Genomic DNA, 18,584 nt, shown 5'->3' with positions numbered 1-18,584 from the left:
AGGCACTTTGACAGAACACTGGCCCCCAGATCCAGGGTCCTGCTACCACCCAGGGGCGTAACTATAGGGGGTGTAGCAGTCGCGACCGCAACCGGGCCCTGTGATGCAGGGGGCCCATGCAGCCCCCTCTACATATGGCCAGCAGCAGCATAGGCAGCTAGGGGTACCAGTGCACCATGCACACGGGTGGCTGGAGGTGGAGGGTGACTAGCAGAGCTCCATGCTCGACTATCGCACTGGCTGCTCTTTAGTGGTGCATTCCCCGCATGACCTGTGTCCTCAGCCGGCTCCTCAGAGTACCCCTATCCTGCTCCATGCATTGCCGCTCAGTCCGATGTCTGTTCTCCCCAGCCAGAGTCCCGCCCCCCCCCCCCCGAGTCCGGCCCACACTGCACTGCATACTTCTCCCGGGTAAACAAACTTTAAGCACACAGATGCAGTGCAGCCCTATGAGAGCCAGCTCCCCGGAGGACACTGCAGGCTTGTCTGCCAGCCCCCCTCCTCCCCCGTCATACACAGATGATGAAAGGTCTTTCTGGGCGATATGCTGATCGCCCATCCAGCACACTGGATGGAGCCCAGGCCAGCATGGATGAGTGCGCGGCCTACAGCTTGGTCATGGTGAGTGAGAGGACCCCATCCCCCACACACCATTATATACCCCCTCCCTCTCCCCCTGGGGACAGGGACCCCTTCTTACGTGGGGACAGGGACCCCCACCTCCCCTGGGGACTGGGACCCCTTCTCACCTGGGGGCAGTAACTTCATCTGCCCTGGAGAAAAAGGCCTCATCTCTTCTGGGGACGGGGACCCCATCCTGCCTAGGGACAGTCCCCCAATGGGGCACCTAAAAATTTTAAAAAAATTATAAAAAAAAAAACTACTGATACCAGTGGTGGAACTACAGGGCTCACAAAGGTCATACCTGTGACCACGCCCTGGAGTTCAACCGCCAGACTCGGAGGGAAGGGCCCTGGATGGGGTTCAGGGGGGCCCTTCATTGTTTCTTGCATCGGGGCCCTGAAGGTTCTAGTTACGCCACTGCTACCACCTCAGGACCTGACAGGAGGATAGGACTCGGGAGGCAGAAGATCAGGCCACCAGCTGACTGCCAGGAGAAGAGGTAAGTGAGCCATCACACAGAGGCTGAGCAAAGTATCTAGTTGCGTGACTGGGGTTGAAATCTGTGAAGAGAGGGCATTTGTGGAGTGTGTGTGCATGTGGGGGGGGGGGGGGGTTTGGTATTTGTGGAGTGTAAGGGGGAATATTTGTGAAGTGGAGTGTGGGGGGGGGTATTTGTTGAGTGTAGGGGGTAATGCTGGGGTTTAATATTGCGTCTGCTGACACCAGTGCTGGGGGTTAATATTGTGTCTGCTGACACCAATGCTGGGGGTTAATAGTGCATCCGCTGACACCAGTGCTGGGGGTTAATATTGCAGCCACTGACACCAGTGCTGGGGGTTAATATTGTGGCCACTAACACCAGTGCTGGGGGGTAATATTGCATCCACTGACACCAGTGCTGGAGGTTAATATTGTATCCGCTGACACCAGTGCTGGGGGTTAATAGTGCGTCCGCTGACACCAGTGCTGGGGGTTAATATTGCGACCACTGACACCAGTGCTTGGGTTAATATTGCATCCGCTGACACCAGTGCTGGGGGTTAATATTGTGTCCACTGACACCAGTGCTGGGGGTTAATATTGCATCCACTGACACCAGTGCTGGGGGTTAATAGTGCGTCCACTGACACCAGTGCTGGGGGTTAATATTGTGGCTGCTGACGCCAGTGCTGGGGGTTAATATTGCATCCGCTGACACCAGTGCTGGGGGTTAATAGTGCATCCGCTGACACCAGTGCTGGGGGTTAATATTGAGGCCGCTGACATCAGTGCTGGGGATTAATATTGCATCCGCTGACACCAGTGCTGGGGATTAATAGTGCATCCGATGACACCAGTGCTGGGGGTTAATATCGGGGCCGCTGACACCAGTGCTGGGGGTTATATTGCATCCGCTGACACCAGTGCTGGGGGTTAATAGTTGTGTCCGCTGACACCAATGCTGTGGGTGAACATTGCATCCGATGACACCAGTGCTGGCGATTAATATTGTGTCCGCTTACACCAGTGCAGGGGGTTAATATTGCATCTGCTGGCACCAATGCTGGGGGTTAATATTGCGTCCGATGAAACCAGTGCTGGGGGTTAATAGTGTATCCGCTGACACTAATGCTGGTGGAAAGGACAGTTTGCATGCGGCCCCCATTGGATGTGAAAATTTGTCCTGTAGCCCTCAGGTAATTTGAGTTTGAGACCCCTGCTTTAGGCCAGTGAAAAAATACAAATAATTATATAATTAAATAACACAAATTACTTATTTTCTCTATTTAATTAAGCCTGGCACACATTAATAGCTTAAAAAAACAAAACAAAAAAAAACCTGACAGCTCCGGTCAGAGCTGCTGTACTAAATATCTGACGTTAGTACAGCAATTTTCCCCACTGAGCTGTTGTGTTCTGACAGGGAGACTGCCAGTCAGCTGCTGGTTTTCCAGCATGCTCATCTGACTGAAACTAGCTGTTGGACCAGCTAACATACACATGGGCCGAATGTCTCCCGACATTTATTAAATGCTGTTTAACTCTTTTTAATTCCTGGGGTTGGGCTTTTAGGCAAAGGCGGCTGCAGACTGCTGTGCTCTGACATTCATTTTGGGCTGGCATTACCCACTTCAGCTCCGGAAGATTTAACCCCCTTCATGGCCAGGCCATTTTTTGCAATACAGCACTGCATTACTTTAACTGACAATTGCGCAGTAGTGTGATGCTGTACCCAAATAAAATTGATGTTCTATTTCCCCACAAATAGAGCTTTCTTTTGGTGGTATTGTATTTGATCACCTCTGCGTTTTTTATTTTTTGTGCGATGAACAAAAAAAGACAGACAATTTTGAAGAAAATTTTTTTTTACTTTCTGCTATAAAACATATCCAATAAAAAAAAAAAAATAGGATAGATTTATGGAAAAAAAAAAGTATATATATATTTTTTTACTAGTAATGGCACTAAGGGACACTTTTGGGGACCAATGACACCAATACAGTGATCAGTGCTAAAAAATGAACTGTCACTATACTAATGACACTGGCAGGAAAGGGGTTAACATCAGGGGGGATCAAAGGGTTAAATGTGCTCCTAGGGAGTGCTTTCTAAAAGTCTAACTCTGGGAGGTGCTTTGGCTGCGAGAAGACAAAGATCTCTGTCTCCCCTACTAGCAGAACAGCAATCTGCCTTGTTTACATAAGCAGGCTGCCGTTCTGCCTCTCCCGTGAATGAACGGCGGGTCCCGGCAGACATTGCGTTCAACAGACGCGCTGATTGGCTCCCGTAAGAGCAAAATCACGTACCTGTACATGATTTTGCACACAGGAGCCACTGCTCTGAAGTATATGTATGTGGGGCGGTCGGAAAAAGGTTAAAGAGACCCTGTATTTTACCAAAAATGGCAAAGACTGCTGCAGACTGCTGTACTCGGTGTTACCGTAACATTATATGTGCTTTTAACATATTTTATGCACGTTATTTACCTGTAAAAGCCTCCCTTGTGTAGACATCCAAAAGGCCTGGGAAGGCTGCTGGAACCACTATCTTGGATGTGATATCCGCAGCCCCACCAGTCTCCAGAGTTGGCATTGAACTAACACACTATAGTATTCCCCTTTGCTCCTCCCCTGGCTGCTTATGTAGGTTCAAGTAGAAAGTTGAGGGGAGAAGAAAAGTAGCTGAGCTGGCACAGACAGTAATTAGACACTCCCAGAAGAGGAGGGCTGTGACATGAAAAGAGGGAGAGGGCTGTGACATGAAAAGAGGGAGAGGGCTGTGCTAGGGAACTGAGATTTTCTGGATTGTACGTTGTGACAGTGTAGGGCAGTGATGGCGAACCTTGGCACCCCAGATGTTTTGGAACTACATTTCCCATGATGCCCATGCACTCTGTAGTGTAGTTTAGCATCATGGGAAATGTAGTTCCAAAACATCTGGGGTGCCAAGGTTCGCCATCACTGGTGTAGGGGATAAAGGGCATAACGATTAAGCTAAATCAAGGTTAAATGTTTCAGAGGAGTGTGGCCAGTGGGTGGGCACTATAGCTAAAGCTTTTTCTTTCACTGCTGGGTTGAACAAAAAAAAAGACTAGTAGTGTGTACCAGGCTTTAAACCTAGTACACCCAGGCCGAATGTCTATGTTCAATAGAAACCATCCGACATTTGGCCCGTGTTCACTGTAGTCGGTCCGACAGAAGCAGGCCATTTGGTTTTTCTGCATTAAACCCATAACATAATAATATAATTTTTTTGCATCACATTTTCTGCATGTGGACTGTTATTTATTTTTTCGTTGTATTGTTATTACAGTATTATTAGTTTTTACTGTAGCAAGGGCCCCAGCCACTAGAGGCCTAATGGTGACCTCCAGAGTGAGTGAGAGCTAACCTTCTTGGTAGAGTGGATTATAAAGCATGATGTGTGTAATACAAGTTGAAATGATGGGCACCAGCCACTTTTTGGATGCAAAGAGATTTATTGTCTCTTGAACAAGAACTATGGGAGAGAGGGTTAGGGCCAGGAAACCCATAAGTAGATGCAATGATAATTGGCAAACCCCCCGAGACTTCTATAGGTAGACAGCTATACAGTAGAAGACCTCCAGCTGGACACCACTTCTGTATAGGTAGGACTGCTGTCTCCTATGGCAACAAATCTTGTAACAGTCACTAACGGTACTTGTACTTAACTATTGGTAGCACAGAATAGTCATTTACTGTAGATCTCCACTCACTGAGCTCCCAGTCTCTCGTTAAACTCTGAGACCCAATCGCCCCAGGATCCACTGAGCTCTTCCACCTCCATTATTATCTTCCTCAAGCGTCACCCTGGCTTCCCTGCTGGGTTTCTGGCTTGACACTCACAGATACTCCTCAAGCGTCATCTCTGCTAACCCGCTAAGTCCCTGGCTTGGGACTCACTGATGCTCCTCAATTGTCACCTTTGCTGTCCTGCTGGGTCCCTGGCTTGGCACTTGCTAAAGTTTTCCCACTTCTTCACTGTCCCGGGCTAGCGAGAAGACTGCTCTGGTACTGGCTCCAGCCTACTAACAATGGTCTCCGGTAACAGGGTGGATGGTCCCTTAGTGGCAACGGCCTCCCCACCTCAAATGGTTCCCCGTCCGGCTGAACCGTTACTCTCGGTTGGACTCCAATCTTGCAGTCCCAAACCTGCGCTACTTCTGCTTCTGGATAGGCCCTCAGACAGCCTAACAGCCAGATGACCCCAGGATAGGCCACAGGCTTCCGGCCTAGAAGCCCGGGGCAGCATAACACACGTCCACCCAGACACCCATCCAGGTAGCACAGAACCCCGATCCCCTGACTCCCCCCAAATAAATAGGCTCTCCCAGCTGGCCAAGGGACTAAAGAAACCCCTGCCAATTGGCTGAGACACCCCATCCATTCATAACCGGACCTTGCTAAGCCCTTGTCTATCTAATGTCACCAGCATGATGCCACCTAGCGACAGAAGAGAGAAGGTGCAGCAAGCCCAGAACTAGAGAGGAATCAGTGGATCTACTAACAATTATCCAGGGCAACTACTGCCTGGAAACTAAATTTACTTAGCAACCCTTCCTAAACACCAGGGTGCTACAATACAATTTATACAGTGCCAAAAATTTGCTGAGTGCTTTACTTGTGAAAGCATACGATCTAAAAGGGAAGGGCAAGTAGTACTAGAGGTAAAAACTGTGAGGGATAAGCTTGTGGAGAAAGTAGAAGTACAGTTTTATGGGTGGAAACAGGATAGGCCTCTCTGAAGAGATGTGTTTTTAGAGATTGCCATGGATGGACAAAGTATGAAAGTGTCAGACAGTTGGGGGTAGGGAGTTCCAGAGAATGGCAGAGACTCTAGATAAGGTCTGGAGGCAAGCATGGGAACAAGTGATGAGGGAGCTAGCAAGCAGGAGCTCTTGAGAGGAATGGTTTTGGTGATATTTCAAGATGAGTTTTGCATATTGTTGTTAGTATTTTAAATTTTATACATTAGGTTATCGGAAGCAAGTGTTTGAGTTTGTTAGGATATCTGAAAATCTAAGGCTACATTTAGACATTGCATAAATACAAACATGTTTCACTACATGTTACTACTGCACAATATGTTTGGTGGGTATGGCATAAAATGACAGTTCTTGGTAACAACACAGTGAGTGGAACATGAACCTTAAAGTGCTTCAGGTCGTTTTTGAGCAATCCAATTATTCCACCTTAACCTCTTACTTGATTATTTCATCCTCAGTCATCAGATTGCCAGTATTTAGAGGAGCAGCACTAACATGAGGAAGCAAAGCCTTGCAGCTGCCTTGCTACTAGGATGGCCACCCACACACAAAGACACATTGCACAACCAGGCATGGTAATTCAGAAATGGGTAAAAGATTAGCTGCAGGGAGACCACTTTTGACTGGTCCTTTGTCTTCTATTTGCCTTTATGGGCCAATGTTCCACAATTCGGCTCTTCCTCAAATAAACATAAATTGACTTGGTATATTCTAAACTTTTTCTTTCTGTTTTTACTTGTCATACAGACTGCAGTTCCATATATCATCTCTCTGGATCTTCAGGAAGCTTTTCCAGTTTAAATTACCCTTCAAGCTATGAAAACAATAAAATATGTGCGTGGGAAATAACAGTTCCTGATGGCAAAGTAAGTGCTTACAGATTTATGCAATTCCTGGTGTTAATAGAAGAACAATAACCTGAAATGAATATAGAATGTACGGTATCATTACTGAAGTAATATATCTATTTTTGGAGATAGGCACCTGTTTGGGGCCAAAAATAAGGGATTTCAAACAGACAGTCATGAAAATGTTTACAATGCAAGAAGTTTATGAAATCATTATTGTCTTCAATAATGGTTCTGTGGTTTTGGGAGACAATTAGAACTAGATTGGAACTCTGATACTTATGGCAAACCAGACCACATAGTGCACAATAAACCATCAGAAATGTCGATAATCATATGTGAACTGAAGGACATTATGCACTCTACAAACTACTATTAACTTGTGTCTTCCCACAGTTTTTCTAGTTTATAAAACCCTGCTAGGCACACTGATATAAAGTTACTTATGAAAACCCACACACTGCTGCTAGTAAAACACTATCTTATTTATTTCCCAAGAAATTAGGAAAGCTAACATAAAGTATTAAAAAGACATTACAATATCACAAAGCTTACAATCAGAACATATAATACAAGAATGTGAAAGATACTTATCACAAGGCCCTTTGCTGCATCGGCTAGGCTCAGACCAGGAGAGGGCTTTCATCATGAGGTTTAGGCTGAAGCCATCACCCAGAGTAGGCCTCAAGATGGCCGAATCATCAGGTTAGCAGAGACACAGCCTCATGACAGGCTCTTTGCAGGGAACAGAGAGAGAGCATTGCCTGTGTGTGTTATCCTTTCATTCAAGCATACACGCCCACTCATAGCCACCCCCATTTGCCTTCCATCCAATAGATATCCAATAGATATCGCCAAGAGGTAATCCTTCACCTGTCTGCCCATTCTTCAGGAAGCATGCTGTATTGTCCACTATGGGCAGCATCTCTATTAGCCCTGAGCCGTCTAGCTAGCTCTTATTCCCTTTGAAGCCTGTAATCACATATCACAGCAGGTGGGCCTGAGCCAAGCCATTGTTCTTCTGATTACAAAGTTTTTATGTGTTTCATTTCAACTGTGGCTAAGTGGCTGTCTCAACCAGGAAGTGAAATACCAGAAGTATTATATGAATTCACTCCAACATGAACAAATCTTCTTGTGTATGCTCCAACACCGTGAAAAATAAAGTGCACATGTGCTTCAATAAACTTGCTTAAAGTGCTTCACCCAAAGTGATAAGAAAATGCGCTCACCAGTGACCTCAAAGCATGACTAATGGGAAGGACTCCTTCATTCAATGCTGTAGCTCCTTTGTGCATCCCATTCCCTATATGGAGGAAGCTGGATCCCAATCCACTTTGCAGGTATAACATCTATCCACTGCATATAACAAATTGCATCAAGTAGGTCTGTGAAATAGCTCCCCAACAAAGAGTCACAGAAGGCAGGATATAGTGTAATACCACTTTATGTTTTATTGCTTAAAAAAGAGCATTTACATAGTCCAGCAAGAAATCACAAACAATCCGCTCAAGGCAAAGCAGAAACCGATCCGACACCGGTATAGAACTCGCAATGTGCATGGTGCATCTCAACTGTGCAAGCAATAGTATAGGGCTCATATGGTTGTAGCTGTCAGGCCCCACCTCTATGCATTTCACGCTAGAGCGCGCGTCATCAGGAAATGACTGACTTGATGCAAGTTGATATATGCAATGGAGAGATGTTATTAGGTGAATACACCTACATTTGTATATCTGCAAAGTGGATTGGGATCCAGCTTCCTCCATACATGATTTCTTGATTGGAATGGGATGCACAAAGGAGCTACAGCACTGAATCCTTCCCATTAGTCATGCTTTGAGGTCACTGTGTGGCCAAGACGATCTGGTGTGCGCATTTTGTTATCACTTCAGGTGAACCACTTTAAGCAAGTTTATTGAAGCACATGTGCACTTTATTTTCACAGTGTTGGAGCATACACAAGAAGATTTGTTCACATATGATTATCATGGACATTTCTGATGGTTTATTTTATTGTGCACTTTATTAATCAGATACTAATAATAATAATAGTGTATATTATTAATTTGACCTTTGATTTTTGTACTGATTCCTTTGCACCCTTTATATATTTATGCATTCTTATTAGTTTCTGCTAATTGTAGGTGCAGCATTGGTATATTATCAACAAATAGTTTTTTTGTATTGTGGCATTGACACCCAACACTTTCCCCCTCACAATATGTACATGCTCAAATTTACCCTAGCGCAATGGAGCAACCATTATTTTTATGAGACTAGTTGATTTATTTATTTACTGTACTTTTTCATTTTTTTATTAGCTGTAAATCCTTCACATCAGTTATGAGACTGAGCAGCCCAATGAATCGCCTATCCCTTAAACATATACTGAAACATTCAAGACCTCTTGACAAAGTTCCCAGTTTGTCAGTCTTCATCTAGTGGCCATACATCCCCATCTCCAAATATGTAAATGTTTTAAAGGCAAATTAAATTTCTTGATGATTAATAGGAAATTCTTTATAATCAAACTCATGCAAGCACTGGTTTGTCAGGTTCTTTCCCTGCCCTACATGCATGTTTCAGCAGGGCATTTGTATTCAGCCCCTATGACAAACCTTTAAAAATGTTACCGTAGGTACAGTATAAATATTCAGGGAATTTTGCTAGTCACCACTAAATTATCACTTATATATGGCAACCCTACTATGTATTCTTTAATACCATTTATCATAAATGCCCTCGGCTACCAAAGTCTGGGCCTTATGATCTAACAGTTAAGGGTCAATATACAGTATCTGTTCAGTTGATCTTTGTACAGTTATTATCATTTCTAACAGGTCAGGCTTTCTGACAGGTCTCGCTTGCTCTAAGCATCCTGATGAATCCTGTCTTTATAGTGTACCTGAAAATGTATCTAATAAATGTTGATGCTAAAGGGAAATTTTAAGTTTAAAGCAAACATGTGCTTTGCACGTTCTGAGCAAATAAATATTTAATAGTCCTTCCCCAGCATCATATACTTGCATTTCTGCTGTTCAATCGCTGGCTGCAAAAAAATATATATATATTTTTTTCCATCCTTGGTATAGTGGAGCATGAAAATCACTCCCCAGTCTCTCATATGATAACACTGGTGCGTGGTCCAACACTGTCACATGCGGGTGGGGAGAGAGTCCTTAGCCCCATATAAGCTCCAGTTAAAATGACTTCTAGATTACCAGGAGCTGCCTTTAGTTGCTCATGGTAGATATCTGGAGTGACAAGGGAATTAAAGAAAAGTGAGAAGATATTGCTACTGAGGGTGAACCTTTCTACTTTACCCTGCATGGGCAAAGAACAGTTCCCCTTTAAATAGAAAAAAACACTACCTCTATGTAGTTGAACTCTCTCCTGCATAACCTGTTAAACAACTGCTGAATATCATTGCTTGCTGTTCTCAAGCGGTATAGTTTTTCTACAATGCCAGATTTCACCAGTAGGAGGCCTATATCGCAATCAAGAATAATGAACAACGGCAGCTTTCACAAGCAAATACTCATTTAAACCAGTGTTGCCCTCAGCGGTGGATTGTTTTTAAGAGGGTATTTGACTGGAGGTTAGGAGGTGATATGTTGCTTCCTCACTGCCTATTTTAACTCTTTAAAGCTTGTACCACTGCACCAGATGTGGCATGTCCGTATTAACATTAATGGGTCACATTCATTGATGGTACTGAATGTCAAATGCTACAGAAGATGTCATTTGGGATGAACCCGTCAACTAAAGCAGCACAGCTACGGCATGTGTACAACTCCGTCCAACTGCCTTTGCAGCTTACGCGGGCAGTTGGGGGCAGTAAAACCATGGCTCCCAGCCACAAGTGTAATCTAGCCCTAAAAAAGTTTATATGGCTGTTGCTTCTTTTCCTTTTTTTCATGAATGGAAAGTTCACCAACAAAGAACAGGATAATTACATTTTTTTTCTCACTTTGAAGATCTCCCCTTAGTTTATTATGCTATATATGCGTATGTATAAAATAGTGATGACTTGTACAAATTGTATTTTTCAGGTAGTCCACTTGTGGTTCACAGAGTTCCAGGTAGAAAGTAGCACACTTTGTAGTTCAGATCACATCACTGTAGAAGATAATGTGGGCGTTCTGGGTATGTATAAAAATGATAGAAAGATAGAATGATAGAACTCTTGTTTGCCAGATAATATGCCCACGAGCTTTTCGAGGTGGCGTACTTATATTTATTAGCTGTGTTGCAATGTCCTAACGTAGTTTAGAGACAAACATTTTGCTCTATACAAGTATTTTTATGGCGGGTCTTTCAAATATCAAAAGAATACAAAAATAAGATAAAAACCTAAAGTACAGCTAAAGGTTTCTTTATGATACGCTAAACAAGTACCAAATCCAGTTACTATGTAATGCAATTAAACAACCTCTAAGTCAAATCTTCCTATTCCATAGTGTCTCACACAGTCCCCCTCCCAGACACTGCAGCTCACAGTAGGAGGGTTTCAGCAACAGAGGCAGTGCTGTTAATTCAGAATGCAGTGGGCAGGACTAGGTGTGGCCAGGTGCTGATTGACAAGCTTCAGGCTTGTTAATCAACAGCCATATTGATACTAGCCACACCTCCTGCAACATCTTTTCTCCCACTGCAGTGCAGGCAGAGAGTGGCAACTGAACTCTAAATTCAGGAGCAGTGCAGCATGTTCGCCACACCATCACAAAAAGGTGCATTAAGCATCATTGGCAGGATCAACAGGTATTTGAGCAGGGCCTTCCTCATCCTCATATATAGAAACTGTAATGTCTCCTTTTATATTGTAAAATGCTGCAAAAACTGTTGGTGCTTTATTATGTTCAAGTGTTGCAGCACATGTTTTTAATGGGAGACCACAGTTCTAGTTTAATATTTTAAATAAATTGATACTGAAGGTATATTATATGGGTTTTGGATTACTTTGGGGAATTTGTTGACCACTTTTATTTTTGGTACTTGTTTCAGGGGGAGTAAATGAGGAATGGTTTGCATAGTTACTCGTTTTTGGGGATCAGAGGAGGATCAGAGTAGTGATCAACAATTTATCTAGTAATTCGTTTTTTGGAGACTATAGTGAGCTCAGATAAGTGAACAATATCTTAGATAATTGTACATTTTTGGAGACAATAATTAGTCCAAACTAGTGAACAACATTGGTGTCTAAAAGCAGAACTTCCCTCTCTCAATAAACACTGGCTTTTTTTAAATTAGTAAATAGATAGGATATTAGCAAAAGAAAGGGATTTACACGACTTTCGGGCATAGACTCCCACGGGAGTCTATGCCTCTTCCTGTCCCCGCGTGCTGTCTGCTGGGACACACACGGGTCCCAGAGACAGCGCGGACCATTCCTAGTGCACTGCGCGACTCGCGCATGCGCAGTAGGGAACCGGGAAGTGAAGCCGCAATGCTTCACTTCCTGATTCCCTCACCTAGAATGGTGATGGCAGCAGCCGAGAGCTGAGCGATCGATCGGCCTCGGCTGCCGGCATCGCTGGACCCTGGGACCAGTGTGTCCATTTATGTGTCCATTTATTAAAAGTCAGCAGCTGCAGTATTTGTAGCTGCTGGCTTTTAATATTTTTTTCCACAGTGCAATCCCGCTTTAAGTACTCCTTCCTGCCTGCATGTCTGAGCTAAGGGCAGCTGGATTTCAGGGAGTAAATGCTCCATGAATCATCAGCCCTTACTCAAGATGGCCAAGGCCAGAAATGCTAGGGGGGTTATTTTTCAAAGTGATTTCTCAGCAAAATATATACACTATATTACCAAAAGTATTTTGACGCCTGTCTTTACACACACATGAACGTTAATAGCATCCCAGTCTTAGTCAGCGTGGGATACAGGATTTACTACTATGTTCATTTTTGAAGCTTTGATGTTGGAGACTTATAGCAATTTTCCAGCAATTTCCACTAATTTCATGATCAAGGTGACCTACCACCAAGTTCAGACATTTTTGCAGCCGAAATTTAATTGAAAGCAGTCAAAATGGCCTTATAATTGTGCATGACAAACACTAATAGGAACACTGTAATCCAGCTAGAGGGTTTTCAACTGAGTGATTATATAGATAATTATCCATCAAAGCTTTATAAAGGAGAGTTGTCTTTCCATTTTTTGTCTTTTGTCTTTTCTTAATGCAATAAAGTATTATCTTTAATTGTAAATCACTTGGAATCTTTCTGCAATACAGAAGAGTGTTTCTGTACAAATTTTAATAAATGAACTCAGTCTCAGACTCACCAATAAAAGTGTGAAATACTGTACAATACTGAGAAGCTCATCTGCCGCTCTGCCATTCTCTTCAGATTCACAGGCAAGCTGGGTGTCAAAGCCTAAGAAGCCCACTCTATTTAATGTTCAAACTGTAGAAACCAGGCCGCACATTAACATCATTTCATCCAGGTGGTTTATTATAGCAAGCAGATCAGTGACAGCTCACGTTGCAATCCTTTCCACCTTAAACCACAACCCCAATGTGTTTCACCATTAACAGGGCTTAATCATGCTTAATCAGGGCTTAAGCTCTGTTAAGGGTGAAACATGTTGAAGTTGTGGTTGGAGGTGGAGAGGATTGCAGTGAGAGATGACATTAATCTGCATGCTAATAAACCATCTGAATGAAAGGTCATTGATGTGCAACCTGATTTCTACAGTTTAGATGTGAAATATTGTACTTATGAACATAGGAAAAAAGTAAATGCCAGCAAAGTGTGTATTTATGTGGCTTTCAGGTTGTCTGCCTATGTCTCTTTAAGGCCCATTCCTAGCCAAGGGCTATTGTGGGTAACTACTGAAATATATGTTGAAGGCAGACATGAATTTTCTTTCTTCATTGTATCATTTATAATTCAATGTTTTATTTTTTTGTACACAGGCACATACTGTGGGCACTTAACTCCTGGTCCTATAGTTTCAGTTGGAAACAAGCTTTTTGTAAAATTTACTACTAATGATAAAACATCAGACAAGGGATTTCGGGCAAGGTATGAAGCTGTGGATCCAAACAAGGTGTCAGGTGAGTACAAGTACAAACACTTAAAGCAACACAAACTTAGAACAATCCAAACACCAAAAATAAAGTACAGTCAGTCCTACAACATAGTCAAATTAATATTGTGCAAAAAGAACTTACTGTAAATTGTGAACAAAATATATATAAGATTTGGATCCAAAGCAGTTATTGGTCACAGATTGCTTAGCCTGTCCACCATGGGAACTGATGTATTCAGGTGTCCCTCCTATTATTTGCCGAGTCCAGGGAAGGGAAATTTGAAAGCCTCAAGACATTACTCTCCCAAAATGTCACATGGTGCATACGCAAAGCACAGGTTCACTTAAAGCACTGAGATGTTTGGTTCAAATCCAATCTAAATCTTTATGCTTTGGGGTTTGAATATTCTCCGAGTGCTGACTAACACCCCTCTAGATCCTCCAGTCCTCTAGTTTCTAATAACAATCCAAAAAAACATGCTGGTGGCTTCAAGCCCAACTCTAATATTTTGTCTTACCCAACTGTAGCAGGGATTGATTTGAAGAAGAAAAAATTATTTTTTGTAATACTCCAGAGCTAAACACATGTGCGAAACTATTAGTATAAATAGCCAATGAAACTGAGCTGTTAAAATATTTTCAGGTTTCAGAAGACAGATTTTCCTTTGCTTACATGTATTTTAAAAAAATAGCCACAAAGGAGATGCATGAATATATTTTAACGTTGTGCAAAACTTTCAATTCTTTTTTTCTGCCATCTCTTAAATTATTTAGGAGTTACAGACAAACATGTGACATCTTTCTGGGTCAGCACAAGTAAACTTTAGTTTGGTAAATACAAAAAAAATGTCAATCTCATAGATAAAACACAAGTGTGCTAGTAAACTGGCACTATATTTTGTGGGATAATAAGGAAAAGCCTGTAAAAAATTGAAATCCTCTAGGGAGGGAATAGAGGTATACTGCAGCCCTGCAGAATAAAGACAAATAGATAACCTATTTAAGCCCATAGATCCATCTTTGTTCTTAAGATTTCGAAAATCCTGCTAGCAAAGATGCCCAAGAAAAATTATCACTACCGTACTTAACTATAACTTATTATTTCTTTTATTTATGGATTGTGGGGAAAGAATGTTCTTGCTGAACAAATTTAATATACAGGTGAAGTACACATACACTTGAAAGAGCAGTAGGCAAGTTGTGTTGTAACTATGGCTAAAGCAACCCTATTCCGAGATTAAAATGTCAAAATGTCAAAATGATTGATCTGCAAAAGAAGAGTGTTTATACTCACCTTTCCTGTTGCCTATTTCACTGATCTCCTCTCTCTTGCAGGGCAATCAGCTATCTTAATAATAAGAGGTTGTGCTCTTGACCTCTCAAAAGAGCTGGTAGATGACAAGTTGATATGTAGTCAATGTTCAATGTTTCCATTTGAAATGACAATCATTAAGGGCCACTTTCCCAGGTTTGAACAGAAAGTTTACTGTACAGAAACACTCTAGTAAATTAAGTTGATTCCACCCAACAATTGGTCCTACTGGTACAGTACATGGTCCTATTGGTGTGCAGGGTAATAATTCTTGGCACAAAGCTTTAGGTGCTAAACCAACATGGAATCCTACAGTTTCCCATAATGTCCATTATTTAATTTCCGACCACTAAAATACACCGTTAATTTTTCCTACACCCTAAATACTTATCTTAGCCTTTAACTGATAACAACCCTCCTTCTCCCCAATATTTCATACTTCATTCTTAATGTAACCATAGGGAATAAAGTAAACCTATGCTTTGCCTACACATTGCAAAGAAAAAGGTTCTCCTAAAAGTGACCCTTGTATACCCACCCTACCTTTCTCTCCCTCACCACTCTCACTACTCTTCTCCGCCATCTGGAGAGGAGAGGAAAATCCCATGAAATCCTACAGTCTTGACTGAACTTGAGAAGGAATGAGCCATGGTCTTACTGTATATGTATGTAACACTATTTACTCTGAAATCTCTGCCAATAATATGTAGATGGCATGCTATGCCACATTGTAATGGCCCAGTTCACTTGTCTGTAATTTCCTGGTACATCCAGCTCTGGGCTGATCTTACACTGGGTTGTTAGCAGAACAACATGGTTGTCAATGTCTTAGCAGAAATAACCTGAGCAACAATTTATTTCTAGACAGCAGAAACAGAAAGTTTGAAGAGATACCCCATATTGACACTGATTGAAATAGTGAATTCTAATTCTTTTCAGAATATTATCAGTATTTTGTGTATTCTGTTTCTTAGGGACTTAGGTCAGGGCCGACCCAACCATGGGTCCCAGGCAGCACTTTAGGAAGGGCGGTAGCCGGCCTGAGTGTGCAGTGTCAAGTTGTCAGGAGTACCCGCCGACTGCCGCCGTCACTTGATAGCCGTATCTGTCAGGTACAGGTTGGATCACAGCAGGGCCGATCCTGGTCAGTTGGGCTCTGTGCCTGTGAGCTGCCTCTGCCTGTGAGTGTGATGAGTATGTGATGAGAGAAGCAAGGGGGATTGCTGTGGCCAGAGATGTGGCAGTTGCTGTCCGGAGGAGGTGGGCCGCGGAGCGGACTAGGCTGCAGGCGGCAGTGCATGCCAGAGGACCAGCCAGCCAGGAAATATTCCCCGGGATGGATGCCTGGGATGGAGCCAGAGAAGGTGAGATGTGTGGTGAAGTCACCAGGCCTGTAGGCAGTCACATGAAGCAGGATGAATGTTCAGATGCATTCCAGCTCTCCTCTAGCACAACCGCCGCATCTCACATCCGGTCACACCCCCAAAAAACTGCCTGTTGTTATTAATATTTTAATGAGGTTTTAATTAGGACTGTGTTCTCAGATAGGGATACAGTGAATGTCATTAATATCTCAAGCTCTGTTAGCAGTGGCGTATCCTCCATGGGTGCAGGGTGTTCACTACACATGGGTCACCAAAAGTGGGGGGCCCACTGTGACCCACCCTGCACACATGGATGATTGTCCCTCGGTTCACAGACAGGGATGATCGATGTGGCAGGAGCTGTAAGCACAGATCTCCCTGCATGACAGCTTCTATCCCTCTCCCTCCCGTGGCTATCAGTGCTTACAGCTGTCCCTCCAGCCGCAACGATCCTACCGGGCTGTTCTCTGTGTCCTCCTCCTCTCGTTCTCCTCCGTTCCCCGTGTTATCTCCCAGCCTGCTGTGTCCTTCTCCTCCTCTGCTCCCCATTCTCCTTCTCTGCTCCCCATTCTCCTCCTCTGCTCCCCATTCTCCTTCTCTGCTCCCCATTCTCCTCCTCCGCTCCCCATTCTCCTCCTCTGCTCCCCATTCTCCTCTGGTCCGCTGTATCCTCCACTCCCGCTCCTCTTGTCCCCCACAGCCAGCTTCCCTCCTTTCCTTTCTGGGGGGTGTCAGGATGGAGAGCAGAAGAAGGGGCCCCGGTAGATATGTTATTTACTGGCCCTTTCTTTGTCTGAATTGGACATTGTTACCAAACCCTCTCTATGACTTGTAATAATTGTGTGCTACTCTGCTTCAGTTTATGAATGCACAGGAGCCGCTGTCTTCTGTCCATTCATCTTCAATGCGTCCTCAGTCCTTTTCTCTGTCTCATAGAGGAGATGTCAGGGTCTGTTTAGACCCCTGATATCTCACCAAAGACCAAGACCGACAAGGCCAATTAAAAGAATAATATATATATATATATATATATATATATATATATATATATATATATATATATATATATATATATATATATATATATTGCAAAAAGTATTAAAAGATCCAATCGTAAAAAAATTGTAAAAAATGTAATTGTATAAAAATAAAATTTTAAAACTACTGACACCCCCACCCTGCCCTGCCTACACTGTCAACTGCCCCAACCCCCCCAATTTTTTTTTAAAAGAAATGAAATTGTAAAAAATAAAAAATACATAAAAATAAAAAACTGACACCATTCACTGCTCTATTGACATCAATCTCTGCCCTACTGACATCGTCCACTGCCTCATACCCCCACCCCCTTCTCCAGAAGCACTGTGAAAAAATAATATTAAGAGAACTATCAAAAAAAAAAAAAAATTGTAAAAATAATAGATAATAATAGATAAGATAAGATAATTGTAAAAAAAAAAAAAAAAAAATTTAAAACTACTGACAACATTCATTGCACATTCTACCCACCTACATAAACTCTGCACTCCAAGTCCTCACTTGCAGTGGCGGAATTATAGGGGTCGCCAAGATCGCCATGGCGACCGGGCCCCTTGCTGCAGGGGGCCCTCAGGCCCCCTGTACTCTTCCGTAGTAGGGGAGGCTGAGAGGAGCTCCTCGATCATCAGCCGAACTGAAATCGGCTCTGTGCGGGAGCTCCTCACATAGGGTAAAGTGTGTGCTCTTTGTCTCCCCCTACAGTCCAGTACCCGGCAGGAAGAGCCAAGGTACTGTAAATGTCTGCCATTTTTTTTTTTATAAGACTAGCTACTGCATTTGTGTTTATATGTGTGTGTGTGAGCATGCTTGTATGTATGTGTGTGAGCATGCTTGTATGTGTGTGTGTGTGTGAGCATGCTTGTATGTATGTGTGTGTGAGAGCATGCTTGTATGTGTGTGTGTGAGCATGCTTGCGTGTGTGTGTGTGTGTGTGTGTGTGTGTGTGTGTGTCTCTGTGTGAGCATGCTTGTATGTGTGTGTGTGTGTGTGTGTGTGTGCATGCTTGTATGTGTGTGTGTGTGAGCATGCTTGTATGTGTGTGTGTGTGAGCATGCCTGTATGTGTGTGTGTGAGCATGCTTGCGTGAGTGTGTG

The 18,584-nt window shown here is 43.2% G+C and overlaps 1 protein-coding gene across 1 annotated transcript in view; it reads left to right on the top strand.

Moving 5' to 3' along the window:
• The window catches only part of LOC143974809 (ovochymase-2-like), a 114,643-nt gene that overhangs the window by 18,002 nt on the left and 78,057 nt on the right, over positions 1-18,584 (top strand). The window contains exons 2-4 of the mRNA XM_077476551.1: positions 6,638-6,756; positions 10,794-10,887; positions 13,661-13,801. Coding sequence (XP_077332677.1) covers positions 6,638-6,756; positions 10,794-10,887; positions 13,661-13,801 — 354 coding nt within the window. The remainder of the gene's footprint in view (positions 1-6,637; positions 6,757-10,793; positions 10,888-13,660; positions 13,802-18,584) is intronic.

This window comes from Lithobates pipiens, unplaced genomic scaffold (genome assembly GCF_037356315.1).
Source record: "Lithobates pipiens isolate NorthernLeopardFrog02 unplaced genomic scaffold, aLitPip1_a1.2 Scaffold_13, whole genome shotgun sequence".
In the NCBI taxonomy this organism is placed as follows: domain Eukaryota; kingdom Metazoa; phylum Chordata; class Amphibia; order Anura; family Ranidae; genus Lithobates; species Lithobates pipiens.
Note: the sequence above shows the minus strand (reverse complement) of the source record. Positions and strands in the feature narration are given on the sequence as shown.